Source organism: Onychomys torridus, chromosome X, assembly GCF_903995425.1.
Source record: "Onychomys torridus chromosome X, mOncTor1.1, whole genome shotgun sequence".
Lineage (NCBI taxonomy): Eukaryota > Metazoa > Chordata > Mammalia > Rodentia > Cricetidae > Onychomys > Onychomys torridus.
Genome location: NC_050466.1, coordinates 96142817 through 96168446, shown reverse-complemented (window position 1 = coordinate 96168446; position 25630 = coordinate 96142817). Strand labels below are relative to the sequence as shown.

General features: G+C 37.2%; 1 protein-coding gene across 1 annotated transcript in view; it reads left to right on the top strand.

The window, feature by feature from the left end:
* Positions 1-1182: 1182 nt before the first annotated feature.
* Positions 1183-25630, top strand: part of LOC118573584 (charged multivesicular body protein 1b-2) — a 45454-nt gene continuing 21006 nt past the window's right edge. Inside the window, exons 1-3 of the mRNA XM_036173866.1 lie at positions 1183-1415; positions 11401-11498; positions 25207-25353. Of these exons, the coding sequence (XP_036029759.1) occupies positions 1400-1415; positions 11401-11498; positions 25207-25353 (261 nt within the window). The 5' untranslated portion in view covers positions 1183-1399. The remainder of the gene's footprint in view (positions 1416-11400; positions 11499-25206; positions 25354-25630) is intronic.

The window sequence follows — 25630 nt, the reverse complement described above, 5'->3', positions numbered from 1 at the left end:
TGTTTAACTCACATGGAAAACAGATTAAATTTCCAAAGTTTTAAGTTTTACCACGTAAGTATTGTTCTTCAACTATAAAGTGAGATAGAGAACTAAAAATTATCTTTACACTGTTCTGCCTATTGAAATGATTCCTAGATTGTACGTCCCCAGAGCCTTGTATTGAGAAAGTAGTTTCTTTTTCTTTTAAAGAAGCATCAACAGTTCAGTTCCTAGTTAGAAAAAAGTCTGAAACTTATGACCAACCACAAACAACACAAAACAATAAGATATTCACTTTAGAGCCAGTTTTTTTTAAAAAAGAAATAATCTTAAAGGATAAAAAGTGTATGGCATTCACATGTTTCCACAGGTTGAATTTAAAGATGCAGTAAATGCCAAACTTCTGAGATTCATCAATTATGATACTTATACCAACTTTCAAAGTAATATCTTAGTACATGTAATTTCTATGATATTAAAATTGAAACACCACAAGAATGCTTAAGATTCCCTCTTTTCCTAAGTCCAGAGAGGACATCTAATAAATTCACCTCTGGACATTTTCGTAAGTTGCATGAAAAAAAAAACAAAAAAACAAAAACCAAAAAACTGCCAAGCACTATCCACGTCTTAGAATAACCCACTCCCACCCATTATAAAGACTTTATATTAATTTTATATCACACATCATCTATGCTAAAGAAAAATAAAATACCCCTACTCATATGAAAAGGTATTTTATAGCAACATTACCTTGTAAGCGGAGCCTTACTTTCCCCCCTTCCCCTTCTAGGTTAAAACTCTAAAGCTCAGATCCTTTTTACAATCTCAACATTACAAGTCACACTAACCCCTCGTGCCGTTATTTTACACTGTTAGAAATTTTTAAAAGTACTTGAAAAGTCCTATACCTTTGTCTTCATCCTTTAAGACTTAAGCTCTGAGAAAAAGGGATGGGGGCGCCAAGAATAGTGTGAAATCTGAGGGACGAAGTGGGGCGGAAGGTTAAGCAGAGTCCCGGTTGACAAAAGAAAGAACTAGAAGGCTGGTGGGATGCCGGACCAGGTTAAGAGCGGTGTTATCCTGAGCGCACGTGAAGCATCTGAGTGGGAGGGACCTAAGCTTTTGCTCTCAGAGCTCCATCGCCCCCAAGCGACCGGAGCCCTTCCTAACCGAAGCACTCACTGCAGCCATTTTGGCGTCGTCCCAGTCCCGCCTCTCTGGCTCGCGGGACTCCACCCACCACCAGTTCGAAGCCGAAACAGGAAGTGGGCTAGGAACCCCAGAAGCTGGGAACAACCGCCGCCTTCCGCACTCCCTAGCGACCCTCGCCCCACGACCCGCGGGCGCCCCTGCCCCTTGTCCCGAGTGTTACCGGCCCCTCCCTCGCTTCCCCACCCCGCGAACTCGGGAGATCATGTCGAACATGGAGAGTATCCTTTCCGATGGTGGAGGTGCTACCAGGGACCCTGGGGACCGGAGGAGGGCAAAGCCAGGGCGGGGAACACGCCCAGGGGCTTGACCTCTTTGGTCCGCGAGTGGAGTGAGGGCGCTCCAGCGCGGACCGGTAGGCTCTGGCAGCTAGGTTTGGCTTTTTTTTTTTTTCCTTTTTTTCCTCTTTCCTCCTCGCTGCTGCCGCTGCCGTTGCCGCCGCCGCCATCCTAGAATGTGGGGAGGGTCAGGGAAGCCTGTGGACAGAAGGAGATAAATGAGCCCGTACCGCCTCTTGTTGAGGACTTCTGTCACCTGCCTTATCAGTGAATTTTGGCATCTTTGAAATGGATAGGGCATGGTGCCAGAACCGGGGTGGCGGCTGGAGTTTGTCTACGCTTTTGGGCGGAGATGTAGGTTTTGAATGCAGTACGTGGACAAATAGCTTTTGGCAAGCCGCCCTTTTCTGAATGCAGGTGACTGTTGAGGTGGACCAATTGCTAGGAGCCCTCGGAACTATGCTTGCTTTCTGATCCATCTGCGTGCTAATTTAACACTTGAGGAAACTTAAGGTCATTCCTGAAGCCATGAAATCCATCAGCCATACCTGTGTGGCTACTTAGGCAATTAGTAGAAGCTAAAAATAAAGCTACCTGATGACGTCACAATATGAAATTTGTTTTTTTCACTACTAAAATTCCATCACAGCAACTCCATGTTGCTGTAATTCTTACTTCTTCCAGAGGTTGGCATTAGAGAAAATAGAATAATTTGCTTTTTTTCCAGTCCAAGGTGGCAAAAAGACAAAATGTAGGTAACTGTTCAGTAGCTCATGTTAGAATATCTTTTGGCTTCGTTTAGTTTATAAGCCTGAAATACAGATAAACTCTTGGATAGATTAAATTTTATGTCACATGGAAAATATTTCTAACATAACGTGTAACACTAACCAAAATACGCTGAAAATTAAAATGTTATCATTTGAGGAAGGATAGGTCATTTCATGAAATGATGAATAGATGACTAAGAAAGGCCCAGTTTATACTGCACATTAAAAAAATAGTGAATGTAGTGTACTTTCACATTATAAGTAAAATGAAGAGCACTGAATTATGAGTCAGAAGATCAGGGATTTTTCCCAGTTCCAAAGGGGGAAAAAAGCTGAGTTAGGGCATGGCATACATCCTATGTCACCCACTCGACACATTTGGAAAGCATATTATCTGACTTTTCAACCCTAGAAAGGTATTTTTAAGGTAAAAGGAAATGGTAGTGCCTACCAAATTGTATTTTTGAACATACACTGAAGTATGAGATATTTTAATAGCTTAAAAAAGTATTTTTCCTAGAAATTTTGAAAGGATTGGAGACAATAGAGTAAACCATATACCTATATAGTGGACATATGAGGTTAAACATACCACTTCTATCTTTGAACAGCTTTTGATCTGGGGGCCAGAGGTCATACATACATGCAGATAAATACCAATGCAAGGCAACTCCTACTAATTCAAGATGAATGCTAATGTGTGGAGTTACTAAATGTTTTAAAATTGCATGCACAGTTTTGAGTATTACTGTGTGCGTTTTTTTCTGAGGATCACTGTAACCATGATTTTTTTTTTTTTTTCTAGGCATTCTAACTTGAAGGAGGTTACGGACCAATGATGTAGATAATAAGTACTGGACATACTCTGAGTTCAAAAAGGGAGTTCTGGGCTGTTATCACCTGGGGCTGTATTGCACACAAAAATAGCTAGCTCCTTAAAAATAGCTGTTAGTCATTGCAGATCTTATGAATTACTTTAAATCCTAAAACAAAATGAGTTACATACTAGTATCACTTTAAATCCTAAAACAAAATGAGTTACATACTAGTATCAGACTTGTCAGCATTAATAAATATACTTTGATGTGTACCATCAACATAAACAACCATTTTCACTTTAATGTGGATAGCATAGTTTATTCTGAAGTTAAATATGAGTAGCCATGGCTTATGAACATACATTCAGGTTACCCCAAACTCTATGTTCCAGTGTGGAGATAGTTTAATGCATTTTTTGTACTAACAGAAGAAAGTTATAAATTGAGGCTTTTTTGCAGTATATGAGTGGAGACATCAAAGGAAAATTTAGCTTATAGGCCTTAAATCTATCTGAGAGCACTCTTAGCCTTTTGGTTGAGCTGCTGGTCTGTAAATACATTTCAAAAGGGTTTATCTGTTAGTCACAGGATGTTAGATCAGACAGAGGTGGGCAAGGAATGGCTGTTAAGGGGGCTAAAGATAGCCCAAGAGAAATTTAATTAGGCCCTGGACCTACAGAATTCCAAGCTCTCCACAGTCAAGGAAATTCCAATCAGTTAAATCCACCTTTCTGAAGGTTCAATGGAAGGTGTAGCCTCTACTGGAATGAGTTCCAGTGTTTACAGTATCATTAATTGGTCCCTTGCCAGTGCATATGTAATTTATGGCTTGTGGAATCAACAGGATGCTGTCTTTTACAAAAAGTTTTAAATGTTCTTTTGGGGTCTTCCTTTCCATACCATTTAAAGGCCAGTTCTGAACAATGCCCTGTAGTAGTTAAAATACAATATATGAACTAAGAGATAAACTGCATCTGAGTTCCTCTTTGTTTCGTTAGTTAATCCATGCTTATCCATCTATAGGTTTATATTTTCAAATTAGTAAAATTATCTCTAAAGTTGCCTTTAGTAACTTTGATTTACTAAAACTTTGAGTAAATTTGACCCAAATTTACCTCCCTAACACACACAAGAATAATCAAGGAGCTAGAAACTTAAAAAGTCAGAAAAGTAAAAGCATAATAATGCCACTTATCAAATACATGGTTTGTGGTAGTGGTACCACTGTTTTATGCTAGGACAGCTATTAGTGGAACACTTTAAAAAAAGATTCATTTGTAATTACTTGAATGTGTGTGTATGTGTGGTGTCTGGGTATGTGCACATGAGTGCAAGTGCTCACAGAGGCCAAAGGAGTGTCAGAACCCCTGGAGCTGGAGCTGAGATTGTGAGTTACCTGGCATGGGTGCTGGGAACTGAACTCTGCTCCTCTGTAGGAGTTTGGTAAATGCTAACAATAACTGAACCATCTCTCAGGAGAGCCCAACACTCTCCCTGAAACACTTTTGTTTTCTTCCTCTTACCTGCAGTTTTTCAACCTCTACTTCTGTTCATCAAGAATTATATAATCTGGCTGGTGGAGTTTGTAATAAAGTAGCTTGTGAACTACTTTATTTAGAGAATTTACTATCAGTTTAAATAGTCACAGATTTTCTGTAATAAGAGTTCTATTTTAAACTAAGACTTCTGTATATACAGTTAATTCTTTGAATTCTAATTATTTTTGAAAAGCTATAACACAGAAAAGCAATACAATAGCACATAATAGTTTCATATAATACTATAAAGACAAACTTGAACTTTTGATGTACTTTCTAAATAGATTTCTCTATTAAAATAGGTGACTTAGTAAATGATAATATAATCTATTGAATACATACTTTATGCCAAACAAACACTAACTTTTTATTCTAAATTCCTTTTTTAAAAGTTGTAGCTTTAATCCTTCCCTCTTAAGAAAGTTGGGAAAAAGAGCAAAACATTCCTGAGAGCCTTCTATTTGGCCTAAGAAATACTATAGAACTTTATCAATTAAATTCTTTTACTACAGTTGCTGCTATCTAAAAGTTGACAATTATGATTTCAGTTAATTTCTTTATATATTATATAAGACATGTACACTCTTAAAATTGATGCATTTCATGTTTTTAAATGGTATATTTGCAGTATCATTGGTATTTTTTAAATATTAGTTATGATTCATTAATTATTTAAAATGCATTTTCATTCCTATGTAGTTTTCAAGTAGATTGATATGTCACAATTATTCATTCTTTTAGTGATGGGCATTGAGATTAGCTTTCCTATCGTTAAAAGAAATATTAGTGTGATTGTTTTTTAATCATATATTCTATGTAGACTGGCAAAAACTGGGTGATGTAGGACTAGGAACAAACAGGTTTGTTGTGTTAAATTTTCTTTGGATAAACATATATTATGCTGTAGATATCTGTATGCTATGAATGTGTTGCTTGCTTGATTGATTGATAAATAAAATGCTGATTGTCCAGCAGCCAGGCAGGAAGTATAGGTGGGACAAAGAGAGAGGAGAATTCTGGGAAGTTGAAGGCTGGGTAAGGAGATGCTGCCAGCCACCGCCATGATGAAAAGTACTGGTAAGCCATGTGGCAGCTTATAGATTAATAGAAATGTGTTAATTTAAGATAGAAGAACTAGATAGCAAAAAGCCTGAGCTTTAGGCCAAGCAATTTAAATAATATAAGTGTCTGTGTGTTTATTTGGGTATGAGTGGCTGCGGACCCAGGTGGGGCTAGAGATAACTCCAGCTACAATATTATCTGAAAATAATACTGGTTTGATTATTTCTTTTGTAACCAGTATTTTATATCCCTTTTTGTTGTATGCATATAAATACTCCAGAATACTGTTATACTTTAAGAAAAATTAGAGCAAGATCACGTTCTTATCCTTGATTTTAAGAAAAATCTAACTAGTCTTGATTAGTCTGATGCTTGTAATAGATTTTTTTTGGTTAGATGCAATTTCATTTTTAGAATTTCTCCATGAATAGCTTATCTCTGTGTTTATTTGATTATCAGGTGAATATTGGGTCTTTATGGTCCTTCTTTGTATACTCAGATTTTTATTTATGTTTTACTTAATTGAATATGAATATAAAATACATAGATAGTTTTAGATTTTTTTTAATGTTAAACTGTCTTTGGATTCTTAAGGTAAACTCATCATGATTATGAAGCATTTATAATATATTGCCCATCTATAATGCTTGCCAATATTGTGTTTAATATTTTTTAATCTTTGCTGGTGAGTGAATATGGCCTTTAATTAAAGTCTGGTTTCAAGGTTATAAAGTGTTCTTTCCTTTTCCTAACCCTTCAGAAAGTTTGTGCAAGGTATGAATTGACATTTTCTTAAATATTTGACAAAAACCAGCAGTAATACCATCACCTCTGTTTTTAAATGTGAAAATATTTTTAAGTGTTGCATCAGAAATTCTGAATTATTGAGACTTTATTAATTTCTTTCATTGATCTAGTATTATCTATTTTACTGGTGTTTTACAAACAGCTTGCAAGTGTTTTGGCTTAATGCCGTAATGTATTATTTTCAAGTATCTTTATCTACAGTTATGTTCCTTTCCTTATTTTATTTATGCCTCTTTTGCTTGACTGGTTGCTATACAGCAAATGATGTCAGATTTTACAGGGAACTCAGCTTGCCTATTTATTGTATTTTTGTTTTCCCCTCTTTGATTTCTTCCCTCTGATGCCCTTCAAGGCTTGTTATATCTTTTTCCTGATTTTATGTGGTAAATGTTTACAACATTAATTTTCAGTCTTCCCTTGTGGCAGAGTGTCCCCATTAACTATATTTCATAAGTAACATTTCAGTCATTTTGTTGTTACTCAATACTAAATATAGAAGACATTTTCCTTTTTAGTTATATATAACTTTTTAAGATTTCAAACACAACTTGTTAAAATTTTATTTTAGCTTCATATTGCATTAAAGTATGAAGAAATCAAATATATTAACTACTGAATGATGTTCAGATGACAGATTTTTTGATATTTATTACAGTTTTTGTTTATGACCCAATGTATAATTCTTCTAATATGCTTGAAGTGTATATTTTCAAACTGTTGGGGCAAGATTAGCTGTTTTTCTCCATGTTGTTTTTCTTTTAAGTTTTTTATTGTTAGTCTGCAAAATAATGCATTTCATTTTATCATATCAACATATATATATCATTGTACATTGTACATATGCTTTCTCATTAGCTTCTCATCTCCTTCCTCTTATTGCTGGCTTCCTTTCTTCCTCTGAATAGTCCCCCTTCTATTTCATGTGTTGTTTTTATATGGTTAATACCAAATTATACATAAGAGTGAAAATATACAATATTTGCCTGTTTCCTATTACATTTTTATTCTCCTTTTTTGTTTCATTTTGACTTTGATGCAATGTGTATACACGTGTATGCATGTATATATACCACACACAGACGTGTGTGTGTGTGTGTGTGTGTGTGTGTGTGTGTGTGTGTAAAGAGAGAGAGAGAGGGACAGACAGAGACAGAGAAAGTCCACAGAGCCCAGAAAACATGTAATATTCATCTTAATCTGGCTTGTTACATTTAACAAGTTATTAATTGATTTTATTTTATGTGTATGCATGTTTTGCCTGGATTCTATCTGTACACCAAATATATGCAGTGCCTACAGAGGCCAGAATCAACATTAGATCCCCTAGAAAATTTTGTTATAAATGGTTTTGACCTTCCATGTGGATGCTGGGAACTGAACCCAGGTCCTCTGGAAGAGCAGACATTGCTGTTAACCACTGAGCCCTCTCTCTGCCTCTTAACTAAGCTTTTAATTGGGGTCTTTAATAACTTATATATCCTCACTTTGTCTTGTCAGTTGAGTTCTGTTACTATTGTCCAACATTTATCTGTTTGTCAGTTTTACACACACACACACACACACACACACACACACACACATACATACACACACACACACACATACATACACACATACACACACAGTTTGCAGCTATGCTATAGGTGTATTTCCTATAGCTTTGATTATTAGGTCAGCTTGTGAATTTTTATGATGAGCCCTCTTTCTTAATTCCTTATACTTTATTGACTTTTAATATTGTTTTGATTGATAGTAATAAACTTATGACTTCTTATTTTAGAATAGTGTTTGTTTGTTTGTTTGTTTGTTTGTCTTTTGCCATCTTTTCATTCAATATCTTTGCTTTTAAAGTCCTGTCTATATTGTTTACTATAGCACACATGTAGAGATCAATAGTCAGTGTTTGGGAGTCAGTTCTCTCCTTCTATGTTATAGAGACAAGGGTCTTTCTTATTGTTTCTGTTGCACTGTGTATTCTAGCCTAGCTGGTCCAAGAACTTCTGGGCAATTCTCTAGTCTTCTCTTCCCATCTCTCAGTGAGAGTTTTGGCATTACAGATGCATGCCACCCTATGCAGCTTTTTAAGGTAGGTTCTGGTATGGGAGCCCACAGAAGTTTCCTTGTGAGATCTGACATTGCCTGAAACAGTAGAGCTGCATATGGGGATGATTTGACCACGGGCAAGGTTGCCAGGTGATCAGAAGGGTCTGCACTTGTCTGTGCCTGGGGGGAGGTCTTTTGATTCTCCCCTTGGCATTCATATAAAAGCTCTTTGGCAGATACAGTCAGGGTCCGATGGATAAGGATCCAGGCCCTCCCGAGGCTATTCTATGTTTCTGTCTGTATCTCTCTCCAGCTATATTTCTAGCTAATATTTCCTGCAGCTCCTGTTCAAGAGTAACCTGGGGAAAACTGGGGGTGAAATGGCCCCCCAAACTCTGAGAATGGAACTCTTTTTTTCATATGGGTTCTGGGGATAAAACTCAGATTGTCAGGCTTTTTAAGCAAGCACTTTTCCAGCTGAGCTATTTATATTTACCCAGCCCACATTTGGGGAAAATTTCTACTTAATTTATCATTTCTTTTTGGCCTTTTATCTCTAGATTCCTTACTCTTTTGCTGCTTTCCTTTGAGTCTGTAAATGGTTCACACCATTTTTCCCTTTATTACTTTGGCAGTTACATACTATTTCTTCAGTGGTACCCTTGAAATTTTAACATGTATAGTTAGTGTTAAATTCAATGAATGTGATTTATTTATGAATGGTACAAAGTTCTTAAAATACTCAACTCACCCCATCCTTTGTCTTAGGTGTTTACATCTGTTTATTTTCTGCGTTTTTAATCTTAAAATTGGACATCATGATTCTCTAATGTAACCAACATTTCCTGGATATAATTCTGTGCCCATCAAGCCTTTTGTTAGACCTAGTTTAGTTTCTTGAGAAGCTAAGTTAATTATTGAAACATTCTGTATTTGCAGATTTGCCTACATGGTAAAATTTGTAGAAAACTAGCACAAATGATATTTTTATTCCAGAACTTGCCTAGATTAGTAAACATTTTGGCTTAACTAATGTTCCTGTTTCCTACTTAGGAAAAGTAATGAATAATCATACTGTAAATGAATGTCTTCTGTCTAATATTACATTTTCTGTATTTTGTGCCTTCTGTTTATAATTCCACTATTTAAAATAGTTCCCTTTTATAGGCCTTTAATGGGCTGTTTCATGTTTTTAGCATGAGAAGGCTGTGGTGTGCCTTGTAGATAAAATTTTTGTACTAGATAAATTTCCAGTCATGAATTATAGTATTCTAAGCTAAGAATTTGCTATTAATGAATCAACAGTATGTATTAAATAGGGTTTGTTAAAACAGAAATGCACATAAAACAAATATACATCAGTTGGTGAAAATTTAACACATAGGAGCCAAGTTCTAGATTCTCTTTAGAAGCAATACTTTAATGTTTGCTATTGGTATTTATGGCACTTTGGTAGACTATCACTACTTAGAATAGTGCATGACCATATGTCCTTTGGTAATTACTTAGGAGTTTTATTTGGAAATTCTGATCTATTTGACTGTATTACTCGTAAATTGTCTGAACTTCACCTGTGGCTTTGAAAGTTCATTTAGTCTTTGATGTTTGTGGGTTTACTATGATGCATCTAGATGTGAATTTATGTTGTTTTGGCCTGTTAGGAATTTTTGTGCTCCTTTTTTATTGTGCTCATTAGTTACAGAATATTCACATGTTCTCATTTTAAATATAATCTTTCACACTGTTATCATGTTTTCCCCATAGGATTCCAGATTCTTTTAATATTTTTATTCCTATTTTATTGTTATGTGTGTATGAGTGTTTTACCTGCATGTATATCTGTGTCCTAAATACATGTCTGTTGTCTGTGGAAGCCAAAAGAAGGCATTGAATCCCACGAAAGTGGAGTTACAGGCAGTTGCAAGCGCCTGTATGGGTGCTGAGAATTGAATCTTGGTCCTCTAGAGAGCCAGCCATGCTCTTAACCACAGAGCCATCTTTCAAGCCCAAGTATTCCAGATATTGTAAGACCATTTTAGTCTACTTCTATTGCTGTTTATCTGCTTCTTCTTATTGTAAATCAGATCTGTATTCCAGTTAGCTAACTTTCTCCCCAGCTTTCTTCAGTTTTCTGTTTTACTTGTGCTGGTTGATTTTATTGTCAACTTGACACAGGTTAGTCATCTGGGAAGAGAGAACACCTGTAGGCAGCTCCTTGAGGCATTTTTCTTGATTAATGATTGATGTGGGAGGGCACAGCCCACTGTTTGCAGGACGCCCTAGGTAATAATAAGAAAGCAAGTTGAGCAAGCTAGTAAGCAGTGTTTCTACATGGTCTCTGCTTCAGTTCTGCATCCACATTATTGCTTTGGCTTCCCTCAATAAGGGCTATTGGTAGAGTTTCTCAGAGCCTTTTGGTAGTGTTTCATGTAGTCATCCACCTTGTCTCTGTAATCTCCAAATTGTGCCAATTATTCAATTGTTCCTTGCTCTTCAGGAATTTGACACTTGAAAATCTATAACAAATGAGGTGGTTTTTAGCAGGAGTGCCACATTAATGATGATTTATTCTTCTCAAGACATCATTTCAGAAAGTAAAAAATATAGACATGCCTTACTACTAATGAGGTTAAACTTGGCTAAAATACTATCTACCCAGTTTCTTCAGAACAGTTATTTTTCCTTTGTAATTAATACTATGTGCTCTTGATTAGGGTGAAAAGTAGTTTAAAAGAAATAGTTTGTTCTCTTCCCTTAGAAATTTTATGATTAGTTGACTTAAATTATAGTATTATCTGATCCTTTTTTAATGATTTTAACAAGTTTTCAGGTCTTTTTGCTGGAAAAAAAAATGACTTTTTGACTAGCTAGCCTTAACCTATATTTTCAGAACACTTATTTAACTTGAAGTTTGCTGCAAAAGAACTTAATAGGAATGCCAAGAAATGTGATAAAGAAGAAAAAGCTGAAAAGGCCAAGATAAAAAAGGTAGACGCTTTTAATATTTTTACTTGTTTAATTCACAAAAGAAGTACAAATAGATATAGAAGGTAGTTAATTGTGGAGTCTCTTTAGATAAATCACTATCCTACATAGTTTATAGTGCCTTCCTTATTGTGCTTTATGTTTTTGGCTATTTATATATGCAAAAATAGCTTACAGACTTGTGTAATTCTTATGTTACTTTCAAATAAAAACTGTCCTTTTAGGTAATTTCATTCTTATTGAAAAGCCCATGTATAAAATATTCCTTCTTTTGGATGATTTTAACATGTATACTTTCTAAGGTATATATCTAAATATTGCATATAATTAATGTATACTGTGCTGTCATACTTATTAGCGGGAGTCATAGGACACAGTAGGTAGTTTACCACAGGGATGTAGTAAAAGGATTCAAAGCAGACTCAACAAAGAAACCTATTATGCTACCGGGTAAACTGGGAGATTCAAGTTCACAGTTCTAAGAGTTCTTTCTCAGTGGAGTCACATTGTGGGAAGCTTAATTTTTTCAGCTAGTCATAACACACATGAAACATTGCCTAACAGAAGCTCTGGACACAGAGGTTTTATTAGTAATCAGTTATATTGGGACTTGTTGCCTAGACTATGCCAGAATTCCAGATCACTGGATGGTATCTGACACAAAATACCACTGTTTGCACAAACAATTCAGGCACAGTGAAACATTTTTTACCAATATATATCCATTGTACATACTGATGGGTTCTGCAGACATTTTCAGATAGGTTTGTCATGTATTTTAACAGAATCCATGCCATGCCTTTCCTTTTATTCCCCCTCCAACTCCTGTTCATTTCCCTCAGATAGTCTCACATCTACTTTCATGCCCTATATGCAGTTTTGAATTGTGTATCTATATAAGAGCTGGGATCTACAATGAGAGAAAATAGGCTTACACTGAGGCTGACTTATTTCACTTACTATTATGCTCTTCACTTACATCCATTTTTGTTGTTATTCTTCTTGTTGTTGTGAGACAGGGTTTCTGTGTAACAGCCTTGGCTGTCTTGGAACCCACTTTGTTGACCAGGCTGGCCTCAAACTCACAGAGATGCACCTGCTTTTGCCTCCTGTGTGTAGGATTAAAGGTGTCTACCACCACCTGGCTATACAATTTCATCCTCCTTTGTGGCTAAATTGTGTGTGTGTGTGTGTGTGTGTGTGTGTGTGTGTGTGTGTGTGTGTGTGTGTGTGTGTGTGTGTGTGTGTGTGTGTGTGTGTGTGTGTGTGTAAAATGGAGTTTTTTTTCATCTGTTGGTGGATACCTAACCTGTGGGAGGCCAGCTCCCACCTTTTCCAGGGTTCCTATGAGGAGAGAGGGATAAGAATATATTAGATAGAAAGATATCAAAGAGGAGAAAGACAGAAACACAGGATAGCTTTGGGAGGACCTGGATCAAAACCCAACGGTCTCTTCTGCCTCTTCAAATGGGGGTTTTATAACAATGCCAAGAGGTGGAACAAAAGACCTCTCCTTTGCTAGATCAAAGCACACCGCACAGTGAAGTGTAGACCCTTACAAACACCTGGTAACCATGCCTGAGATCAAATCATTCCCTTATGCAGCCCTGCTGGGTAAAGCAAGCTCTGATTCTCAGACTCTGAGTAAGTATTCACTAGGAAACCTATGTGGGTCTATAAACTAATTCAATAACTTGGCAATTGTGAGTACTGCTACAATAAACATGGGTATGCAAATTACTGTGCTATATGTTGATTTAAAGTCCTTTGAGTACATCCTCAGGGATGGAGTGGCTGAGTCTTATGTGAGATGTCTCCAAGTTCATTTCCACAGTGACTCAAATAATTTACATTCCTACCAGCAGTATATAAGGGTTCCATTTTCTCCACATCCTCATTAGCATTTAATGATGTTTAGTTAATGATAGTAATTCTGAACAGCTAAGGTGAAATTTCAGTTTTGTTTTGATTTTCATTTCCCTAGTGGCCAAGAATGTTTAAATTTTTTTTAATTATCAGTACCTTTTTTCATGTAAAAAAAATAGTTTTCTCTTGAAACCTGTTTGCTGATTTTATTATTTGTTTGTTTTGTTTATTTATTTATTCATTTATTGGTTTTGCGAGACAGGGTTTCTCTGCATAGCTTTGGAGCCTTTCCTGGATCTCGCTCGGTAGACCAGGCTGGCCTCGAACTCACAGAGATCTGCCTGACTCTGCCTGAGTGCTGGGATTAAAGGAGTGCTCCACCACTGCCTAGCCCTGTTTGCTGATTTTATTATGCCATGTATTGCTTGGATTATAAGCCATTTTTAGAAGTTCTGGATATTATCCCTAAATCCAAGTTACTAAAGCAAGTCCCAGATTTAGAAGTAAAACTTTTGAAGGATAATATTTCTAAGCATGCTATGTTAATTAGCTGCTTATTTTTTTCATTTTTTTCTTTATTAGGAAATTTTCTACTCCACATACTATCCACAGATCTCCTCTCCTCCTTCCTCCCACCCCCAGCCCTCTTTCCCAAGCCACCCTGCAGCCCCACATCCCCCAAATCAAAGCCTCTCATGGGGAGTCAGCAGAGCCCAGCACACTGAGCCTAGGCAGGTCCAAGCCCCTTCCCACTGCACCAAGGCTATGCAACGTGTCACACCACAGGCACTGGATTCCAGAAGCCTGCCCATGCACCAGGAACGGATCCCGATCCCCCTGCCTGGGTGCCTCCCAAACAGTTCGAGCCAAGCAACTGTCTTCCATATCCAGAGAGACTAGTTTGGGGGGTGGTGGCAGAGGGCGAGATGTGGGGGATAATTAGCTGTTTATAAATATGTATTTGTATGATTTTCTTTTTGTTTGAGAATTACATACATACATACATATGATGTGTTTTGGTTAAACCACTCCCATTCCTTCCCCTTCAGTTCCTCCCATGTCCCATCCACTATTCCTTCTTAATTTCTTCTGCTTTCTCTTTAAACCCAAAAGTCTACTTGGCAATGCCCATATTGCATAAGTGTAGGGCTGTCTATTGGCACATAGCCTCTTGAGCCACATCCCTGAAGAAAACTGACTCTTCTTTCCCAGCAGCCATCAGTTGTGTATAGCTCCTCAACTAGAGGTGGGACTTTGTGATTCCCTCTCCAACCCTGGCTGGGGAGTTTTTCTTCCTTGTTCTTGGGCAGGTGTTGTGCATGCACTCAATAGTTTCTGTGAGTTCATGTGGCCCTGTCATATGTAGATAATTCTGTTTCACTCTACTCATCCGCTGCCTCTGACTCTTATTCTCTCTGCCCACTCCTTCACAATGATCCTTGAGCCTTGGAGTGGGGGTGTATGATATAGATGTATCATTTAGGGCTGAGTACTCCCTGGTCTCTCATTTTGTTCACACTGACTAGTTGTCTTTGTATTAATCACTGTTGTTGTGGGATACTACTTTAACTATGTAAAGATGTGTTGCATTTGTTTATGCTGCATTTGTTAACTGGACAAAGATGTGTTGCATTTGTTTATGTTATATTTGTTTAACAAGGCAAAGATGTGTTGCTCTTTCACCTGGCCTACCTAAGGCACCTGACTGGTCCAATAAAAAGCTGAACAGCCAATAGCTAGGCAGTAGAAGGACAATAAAAAGCTGAACGGCCAATAGCTAGGCAGTAGAAGGACAATAAAAAGCTGAATGGCCAATAGCTAGGCAGTAGAAGGACAATAAAAAGCTGAATGGCCAATAGCTAGGCAGTAGAAGGACAATAAAAAGCTGAATGGCCAATAGCTAGGCAGTAGAGGGATAGGTGGGGCTGGCAGGCAGAGAGAATAAGTAGTAGGAGGGATCTAGGCTCCAGAGAGAACAAGAGGAATAAATGTGGGAGAAAAATGTGGAGACACTTGGGGCCAGCCAGGCAGCTGCTAGCCAGACAGACATGGAGTAGGACATACAGAATGAAAGACAGGTAAAAAGCCCCAAGGCAAAACATAGATGAAAAGAAACAGATTAATCTAAGTTATAAGAGCTAGTGGAACAAGCGTAAGATAAGGCTGAGCATTCATAACTAATAGTAAGTCTTAGTGTTGTGATTTGGGGGCTGGCAGTCTGAGAAAGCCTGCTAAACACTATCTTCTGAAAAAGGTCCTCTGAAGAAAATTGAGAATTGCACTGATCTATGGTTATAAAGACAACAATTTAAGAATAAATTTAATACTGTATTCATACAGTATTAAGAATAATGGTATTCAGAATAATAGTCTCCATTTGGAACCTTTGGTTTACCCAGCTGTAGGCTCTTGGTACCAAGTGCCAGGCATGAGTTCCATCTAGTGGAACAATCTTAAATCTAATCACAAACTGATTGGTTACTCTCATATCATTCATATCACTGTGGAACCTATAGACATTTCTTGCCAGGCCACTCACTTTGGGTAGCAGTGCTAAGTAAGACTATTAATTACTTTATTCCTTCCATAGCATGCATAGCACTTCTCTACTATAAAAGCTAACCAGTAGGATGAAGCATCAAGCAAGTCAAGGGTGTGGAGTCTTTTGCAATAAGGTCTTACTATTCAAAATCGAGAAATTAATAAAGATCAAGAAATTAATAAAGATCAGTGACAGTAGCTTATAATTTCGTGAGGGAGGAGGGTATCTGTCAGACTCCATTGATAACAAATAGAAAGGAGGTAATTCATATCTGACACTGGATTTTTTGCTTCATACCCTGTGGTGTTTGGGAGAAGCATCCAGAAGGCAAGCATCCCTTCTTGTCCCCAGTATAGGGCACTCGATTTAAAGTGTATATTTTTAGGATACTTCTACAATAATAGGTTTCCTTATATTTTTCCCCTAATGTCTTATTTAGGATTTCTATTGCGACAAAATAACATGCCCCAAAAGCAGTTTGGAGAGGAAAGAGTTTATTAGGCTTACACTTCCCTGTCACTGTTCACCAAAGGATGTCAGGACAGAAACTCAAACAAGGCAGGAGCCTACAAGTAGGAGTTGATGCAGAGGCTATGAAGGGTTCTTGCTTACTGGCTTGCTCCATGTGGCTTCCTCAGCCTGCTTTCTTATAGAACCCAGGGCCACTAGCCTAGAGGTGGCTCCACCCACAATGGGCTGGCCCCTCCCCCATCAATCATTAATTAAAGCTGTGCCAGCCTGTAGAGCTTGTGGAGGCAATTTCTCAATCAAGATTTCCTCTTCTCAAATGACTCGAGTTTGTGTCAAATAGACATAAATCTAGTCAGCATAACAAAGGTCTTTTGTGTTCATTACCTTGCCCCATACTCCTTCCTGTAGTTTGCCTTGCTATCCTCTCCCCTATTCTATCCTTCTTGCTCCATTGTTCCCTGTCCTTCATGCCACCTGCATTCTATCATCCTTCCCTTAATAGCCTCCTCCCAAGTCTGCCGACTAGTTTCTTGACTTCTGTGGGTTCACTAATTTAAACAAATGTATCTAAAATCTCAAAGCTGTCATCCATATATGAGATAGAACAGGTGACATTTGTCTTTCTGGGTCTGGGTTGCCTCATTCTGAATGATTATTTCCAGCTCCACTCACTTACCTGGAATTTTGTGACAAATGAATTGTATTTTCTATCTATTTGTTAGTTGATGGGCATCTAGGCTGTTTGCTTTTCCTAGCCATTATGACTAGGAAGCAGTAAGCACGGATGAGTAGTAGGATATGTAGTAGTAGGATATCTCTGTAGTAGGGTATGAATCCTTTGGGAATATGACAAAGAGTAGGATAGCTGAATCACATGATAGATCTATTGCTAGCTTTTTGAAGAACCTCCACACTGATTTCCATAATGGCTGTACCAGTTTGCACCCTCACCAATAGTGAATAGCATCCATTTGTTATTCTGGTTTTTGTTTTGTTTTGGTTTTTGACTGGGGTAAGATGAAACATCAAAGTAATTTTAATTTGCATTTCTCTTATGGCTAAGGGTGTTGAACATTTAAAAAAATATTTCCTAGCCATTTTTTTTGTTTCTTCTTTAGAGGACTCTAGGTATACAGTTCCACTCCCCATTTTTATTTTACTTTTATTGAAAATTTTATATAATATATTCTTATTATGGTTTCCTATCCACCAATTCCTCCCAGATTCTTCCCATCCATCCACTTCCATGCCTTCTTTCTCACACTCTATAGACATCAAACAGACAAATTTTAAAAAATAATTTTTAAAAAATAGGATGAGAAATATACACACACCTACAATCAATAAAAAGATAAAATTGAAACTATAGTATACAAGTAAACAAAATGCCCAAAGAAAGCAATGAGACAAAAAAAATCTACAACAATGGGTCTATTAAGTCTCTGTTTGTTGTCTTGTCCCCCTCCACTCCCAGGCAGTGTTGGATAAGGATTCCATGTCACAGACTGTGCCTTAAATCAAATCTGATGGTAGTTGTTTACTTCCACAACTTTTGTACCATTAGTGCACTGGCATATCTTGCTGGTGGGATTAAATGCTCAATTTGAGCTTTTTGTATACATAAAAACATTACTTGTTTCTGATTCATTATTTTTTATTTCAGTGAAGAACTCATGGTCTTGTGCAAGCCAGAAGCCAGAGAGCCTTTGTTACTTTGTTTTAGTTTACTTGTTGTCCACAACTGGTCTATATTCAAAATATATCCTGAACTTGACTAGGTCTTACCACTTCTGTCACTCAACCCTAAACCAGACCACATCATTTTCTGTCTGAGCTCTCAGCTGTTGCCCCACTTGCCCTACCTCTCAGCTAGTTTATCTGTATCTACAATTGCCCTCTCTGGCCATTTCTTCCCAGGTAGCTAGCCATAGTGGTCATTATAGTCAGTATACTATGATTAATTAAAGCTTCCAAGAGCCCTTACAACACACCTAATGTAAATCCTAGAGTCCTAGGAGGCCCTATCTGATGGATTATACCTACATCCAGTTTCATCTCCTTAATGTTGCCCAGAACACAGTGGGTATCTTAGCACATACAGCTCAGCCTTATCTTTAGGTTTAACTTTGTCCTAGACAGATTTTTTTTTCTCCCATATATGTGTAGAGCTGGTTCCTCTTAGTCATCACTTTAAATGGCATTTATTTTCAAGAGATTGTCCCTAACTACCTAGCTGAAAATAGTTCAGTCCACCTTGTTACCCCATCAGATCACCCATTTTATTTTTGTTACGTATCGTATATGGTTTATTTACTCTTTTGTTTCCTTATACTTGTAGGGAACATCTCTTGCTAGATAATTTAGCATTAGTACCTGATCCACAATAGCTATTAGTACTTGGAGGGGAGAAAAAAAATGTCTTACATATTCCTGTTGTTGTTATTAAATTGTGAGCTTGCCCCCCATGCCAGTAGCTAATTATCTGCAGTCTTTTTCTATTTATAAAACACTATTCTGTCATGTGATATATTATAATTTTCTCAATTATTCCTCTATCTTTGGATATCTAATTAATGGCTGTTTGGGTGTTTTCTTCTTTTATCTGTAGTACTGGGGATTGAACCTAGGGCATTGCACATATTAGGCAAATACTCAATAATTCAGCTGCTTCTCCAGTCCTAATTCCTAATATATATAGATTTTTTTAAAAATTTTTTTTTGTTTTTTTTTCCAAAAAAGGTTTCACTTTGTAACAGCCTTGACTGTCCTGGAACAACTCAAGGCTGGCCTTGAACTCACAGAGATCCACCTGCCACTTCCTCCCAAGTGCTGAGTTTAAAGGCATGCACCACCACTGCCAGGCAATTTTTTTCTATTTTTGTTTGTTTGAGACAGGGCTTCTCTGTATTTCCCTGGCTGTCCTAGAACTACCTGTGTAGACCAAGCTGGCATGAACTCACAGAGATCCACCTGCCTCTGCCTCCCAAGGGCTGGGATTAAAGGCCTGTGCCACCACTGCCCACCTCTTTTGATATTTTAAATACCTCATTCTTACACATAAATCTTTGTGGAGTTTTCTGATTGTATCCTTAGGATAGATTTTAGCAAAATGCTGCAGACGAGTATGCTTGATTTTTTAAAACATCTTTCTCAATTACTAGATGTGAAAGGACTTAGGAGAATTACCATGATATGGCGATGGGTTACAATAGATTTCCTTAATCTATTTATTCTAGCATTCACTTCAGTGGCCACATCATGACCTCTCTCTTTGTAAACTTCAAGATCCCCCTTTCTCATTCTCAGATTTGCCTGGTGCTCTTGCTTTCTAGTTAACAGAAAAATGTTAGATCACTGTACATCAGTTGCCATAGTGTGTCCTTTTCCTCCTTTAAAAATAGGTGAACTAGCCATGCTTCTAAGAATGAAAGGGAGTCTGCTCCTCTTCTCTGCTAAGGCCTGTTCCCAGAAACAATAAAGAAGTTGAAACAGGATAACTCTAGCTTAGCCTGTATACCTGAACTGAAGACTCCTGTTTTAACTTCTTTATTGTTTCTACTTGGATAACCAAGGGAAAAATCCAACTTGAAACAGGGCTCCTTATGTGACATCCTGCAGTACAGCGTTCCTGGTGTGCCTGTAAGGCATTTTCTGTCTTTCATACAAAACAAACAGTCATAGAACAGCATTATGCTTAACCTCTTGTTTCATACACTACATCTGAGCCTTGGAAAATCTTTCAAAGGTCTTTGGAATCTGATCACTTCTTACCAAGTCCAGTGTACCCATCTCCACCCAGGCCATCCTTATCTGACCTCACTTATTGTAAACAAGCTTCCGTTAGCCTCTTTGTTTTGGCCTCTGTTTTGACCCTGTTCCCATAATGATTTTGTTTTAGGGTTTTGTTTTTCTCCCAGTATTAGGAATCAAGCCCAATAACAATTACTCCTGTTAGACAAGGACTTTACTACTGAACTGCTGAGCTACATCCTTCAACCCCCATAAAAGTAATCTTAACACAGCAGCCAGAGGAAGTATTTTAAGAGAAGTCATAGGTCAGTGTTCCGCTCAGAACTATGTTGTGATCTCTTACCGTCAAGTCAAATGTCAGTCAGGGTTTTAAAATGGCTCCAATGCCATATTTGATTTATTACTGGCCTTATTTTCTGATTTCCCTTGGTAGACTTGAACTGTGTTGCCCCTTCTGCTGTGTCAGTACATGTTTGCAGTCTTCTCACTGGTAGGTAGGTTTCTGCCATGGGACTGGCCTGCCTTGTTCTTCCACCTAAGATAGAAACCTTTTTCTATTTCATATGCTCACTCACATCTCCCTATGTTAAATGGCCCTACTCAGGTCTGAAAATTCAAGAACCATGGTCCTAACTTTGATATTTGAAATAATTTTTAAAACTTTTGAAATTATAATTACATTATCCCTCCCTTCCCTTTTCTTCCCTCCAAGTCATCTCACATGCCTCCTTATTCTCTTTCTAATTCATAGCCTTTTTTCCTTACTGTCATATCTTCATTTCCCTCCCTGACACCTACTGCTTTTTTCTCACCCTTACCATTTTCTATTTGAATTGTTTTGCTTATTATCAGACTCTCTGTTTGGATTGTATGTTCCATAATAACCCAGGGATTTCTTTGGGTTCACTCCAAAACCTGCACTGCCTAAAATGCTGTCTTGCATCTGCTAGATGCTAGGCCATCAGAGAGACTAACTGAATTGAGAGAAAGTCTTTTTAAAATACGATATTATTTTCTTCTTTAATGCTGTATTCGCATGCAGGTGTTTCTTTTGTAGTAATTTTAATTAACTAAGATCAACAAAGGTAATTAGGCATCAAACAGAAAAACCCATGATTATATTAAAAGAGATAATGCTTCAGTCAAGGAAGCAATTATTGTTGGAAGATAATAGATACTTCCTGAATGAGAGGAAAACATGTTTGCAATACATGCCTGCAATCCCAGCGATTCAGCTATTCAGGAGGCTCAGGCAGAAGGACCGAAAGTTCAAGGCCACCCTGGATAATTTAAGGAGATTCTATATCAAAATTAAAATATTCTAAAGTAGTAGGAATATAGATCAATGATCTTTTTTAAAAAAACCTAGATATTTCATTCAAGTGAGCAACAAATTTAATGGGTATTTAAATGTCAGAAATGAAGCTATTCAAAACCATAAGAAATTACCATGAGGTAAAAGTGACATTTAGAGCACAGTAAAATAAATAAGTGAGACATCTATTTAAAATCTATAATCACATATAAAATAAAATACTAGTCAGCAATATAGGAAAAGTAACATTACATGTAACAAATACATAGCTATTTAATCAGAATAACTCTAAAAGATGAATACATGCAAAATACTTAGAACAAGTATAAAACTACTTTATATAATGTAAAAGATAATAGGTTATGTTATATTTTTTTTCATTTTTATTAAATGTTTATTCTGTAATATATTTTGATATTTTTCCTCTTCCCCAACTTCCCCTAGATCCTTCCCACCTAACAACCTTCCCAACATTATGTTCTCTCTCCCTCTCCCTCCCTTTTTCTCCCTGTCTTAAAATAAAAATCACAAAACATTTTTCCATGCCTGCATGTAATATACTTCAGTTATATGTACATATATAATATGTTAAATATTATATGTATTAATATATATTATATGTTATATACACTCCCTACTACCCTCACTTGCCTTTCTCCTTCCTCCTCCTTGTCCCTCCAACAAAACGCCCCATTCTACTTCCATATCTTTAAAAACAAATCCAAATTCTGCTTTTGAGAGAAAATATGTGTTCTCTTTCTGAGTCTCACTTATTAAAATTACCATTAATGATGCCCACTTCATAATATTTTTATGACATTTTTGTACAAATGTCATAACTGTATCCTTTATGACTGAACTGTACTCCAATATGTGTAAATACCACATTTTCTTTATCCATGTATCTATGGGTAAGCATCTAAAGTGATTCTGTGAGTTGGCTATTGTGAATAGTACCATAGTAAACAGTATTGCATGCTGGCTTCAGGTGTATTCCCAGGAGTAGTAAAACCAGATCATGTGCTAATTCTATTTTTAATTTTTAAGGAACCTCTATATTGATTCCTGAATATATTGATTAATATATTGATTACCATATACTCACGAGCATATTCTGCTGTGTGAATTTGCTCTGCCAATGACCTTAGGGTAGCTGGCCTAATAGAGCGTGGTTTTGTTTGTTTGTTTGTTTGTTTTCTGGGTGTGTGACTGCTTAAAACTGGTGGGGGTGGGATGGGGGCGGGGTGGAGGGCGTGCCCTTTCTATTAATATGGTTGGAGACTGGACTGGCTAGTTCCATTTACTTCCCCCCCACACCTGCCCCAAAATGGAGGGACTCTGCAACTGGATCTACCTTATCATGTATCTGTGAGTCTGTTTTCCCATAGCACCCATTAATAAATTGATATATATTCATATATACACCCTTTTGGCTCTTGTTTCAAGTGGTGCCTAACGTGTCCTGAACCCCACAGCCTGCAGCTAGGCTGCGTGCAGTTCACCTCCAGCCTCCGTGGCTGCTTGTGCTTCCCAAGCCTGGTCCGAAACTTATAATCAATCCTTTTTATCAAAGGAATTCAATGAGGTACTGCTTTTTTTCCTTTTATTGTTATGGATTCTCCACTCCCAAATCATTCTAGTCCCTCCCCACATCCCCTCCCATCCAGATCCACCCCATTTCTGTCTCATTAGAAAGCAAGCAAGCAGCTAGGGAATACTAATACAATAAAATAAAACAAAATAGACAGATTGGAATAGAACAAAATAAACAGGAAGAAAATAACAAGAAGCAGCAGCACAAGAAACACAGATCTAGAGACACACATAGTCACACATACAGATATCCTACAAAAACAAAACCGGAAGCCTAATATATATGCAAAGGGCATGTAAGGTGTTTTAAAAAATGCCTTGATACTACACTATGAGACAAAGAACTTCCAAAGATGCCATTGAGTTCATTTTCTGTTGGCCATCTACTGCTCAGCATGGGGCCTACCCTTAAGAGTGTTTTTCCCTCAGTGAGACTCCCTTGGAGAATACTAATTTTTATTTGCAAGTAATTATCAATTGGAATTCACCTCTGGTTGGGCCTAGGGGGTGTCCACTTCTGTCAGCTCTAGGACCTAATCTGGTACAGACCCATGCAGGCCTTGTATCTACTGCCATAGTCTCTGTGAGTTCATATGTAAGTCAGTCCTATTGTGTTTAGAAGGCCTTGTTTCCTTGGTGTCCTACATCCCCTTTGGCTCTTACACTTTTTCTGCCTCCTCTTTCATGAGATTCCCTGTGTTTTAAAGGAGGGATTCTGTAGAAAATCCCATTTGGGGCTGAGTTTTCCATGGTCACTCACTTTGTGCAATGTCTGGCTGTGGGTCTGCATTTGTTCCCATTGCTGCAGCAAGGATCTTCTGAGCTGAGCAAGGCACTGCTCTATGAAGACAGCAGAATGTCAGTCATTAGGAGCCATTTTATTGCTACCTGCCTCTAGTAGAACAGTAGCATTTGGTTTTCCCCAAAGCCCCTGGCCTATCTAGTCTCAAGTTCTTAGTCATCCAAGCAATGTCAGGTGTGGGTTCCATCTCATGGAGAGGGACTACATTTAACTTCTTAGATCATGATGGACTACAATAATAATATCCTATGTTGATTACCTGTGAATAATGCAATAGTGCTATTCTAGATGAAGAAATTGTTATAAGCATCAGAGGGAGTATAATTAAATTTGAATATATGTCTGTATTCAGTAACTCAATATTCAGGTATTTGTCTTATGAAAACATTTGGAAAGTGTGTAAAGATACACACACACACACACACACACACACACACACACACGGAGAGTTATAAAATTGCTATTTATTTTATTGAAGAATTAGGATCTTATTCTTGAATTTCTGTTATTTCTGTACTACCTATATTGCTTCATTGTGTTATCTGAACTGTTTACTCAATGATTTTTTTTCTTCAGGTAAATTTGGTTTTCTTTTAACTTTATCCCTGATCTGATATATTATATCAAAAAGGCTGGATTCCTGATAAACAGTGTTTTCATATGCATATTCAGTAAAATCATACAGAAACTGCTTAATGTCTGTGTAACATGTAGAATGATTTTATTGTGATCAGTAATTCTTTCACTACAATGACATTTGTTGATGTAACTCTTAGAAGTGATGTAGTTACATTCTTAACTTAATGTTTTTAGCATGAGAGAAAACAAGATTCAAAGCTCTGCATTCAATGTGCCTGCTTTTGTTACAAACTATATAGTAATAAATGTGTTTATATATTAATATAGTATGTACTAAAATATTAACGATGAAAATAGCATTGTGATATAATTAGGAGCCACTTTTAACGTTTAGTTTCTATTGTAATTTTTTAGGCAAGGTCTCACTGTGTAGCCCTGACTGGCCTGGAACTTGCTATGTAGACAAGGCTAGCCTCAAGCTCAGAGTTAGGTTGTTCCTGCCTCCTGAATGCTGGAATTAATAGCATGTGCCATGTCCAGCATATTCTAATTTCTTAAACTGTAAATACATGTGTATTTTATAATCATGATATTAAAAGAGAATAGGAATGTACATTATTATTTAACTGTTATAATAATTAGCTGTCAAAAGGCTAATTAAGACCTCTTATAGACTATAGTTTATTTGCTATCATTTAATTTTTAAAAAATAGCTGTACTTTGGCTCTTTGTCTTCACCAGTGCCTTAGTTTGCTATTTTTCTTCAACAATATGTTCCTTCTGCTTAAAACAGGCCATCCAGAAAGGCAATACAGAAGTTGCAAGAATACATGCTGAAAATGCAATCCGTCAAAAAAACCAAGCAATCAATTTCTTGAGAATGAGTGCTAGGGTTGATGCTGTGGCAGCCAGAGTTCAAACTGCAGTAACAATGGGCAAGGTAAGACTAAGTGTCTGTCAGTAAAGTAACACTTGACTGAAGTTTAACACAGCTGAGTCTATTACAAGGTATTAGATAGTGTTAATAAAGGACTTCATGGAAAATTAGACTTAGTAAGGAAAGAGATTCTGGCAGTGGACTTTCAGCTGTCTTATTAGCTGTCTACTAAGACGTGTCAGTAATATAAAACAGACAGTACCTAGACCTAGATACAGATTGTGGTATTAGTGTTAAGGAAGTAATAGACAAGTTTCCTAAGTTGATACATTAAATAATA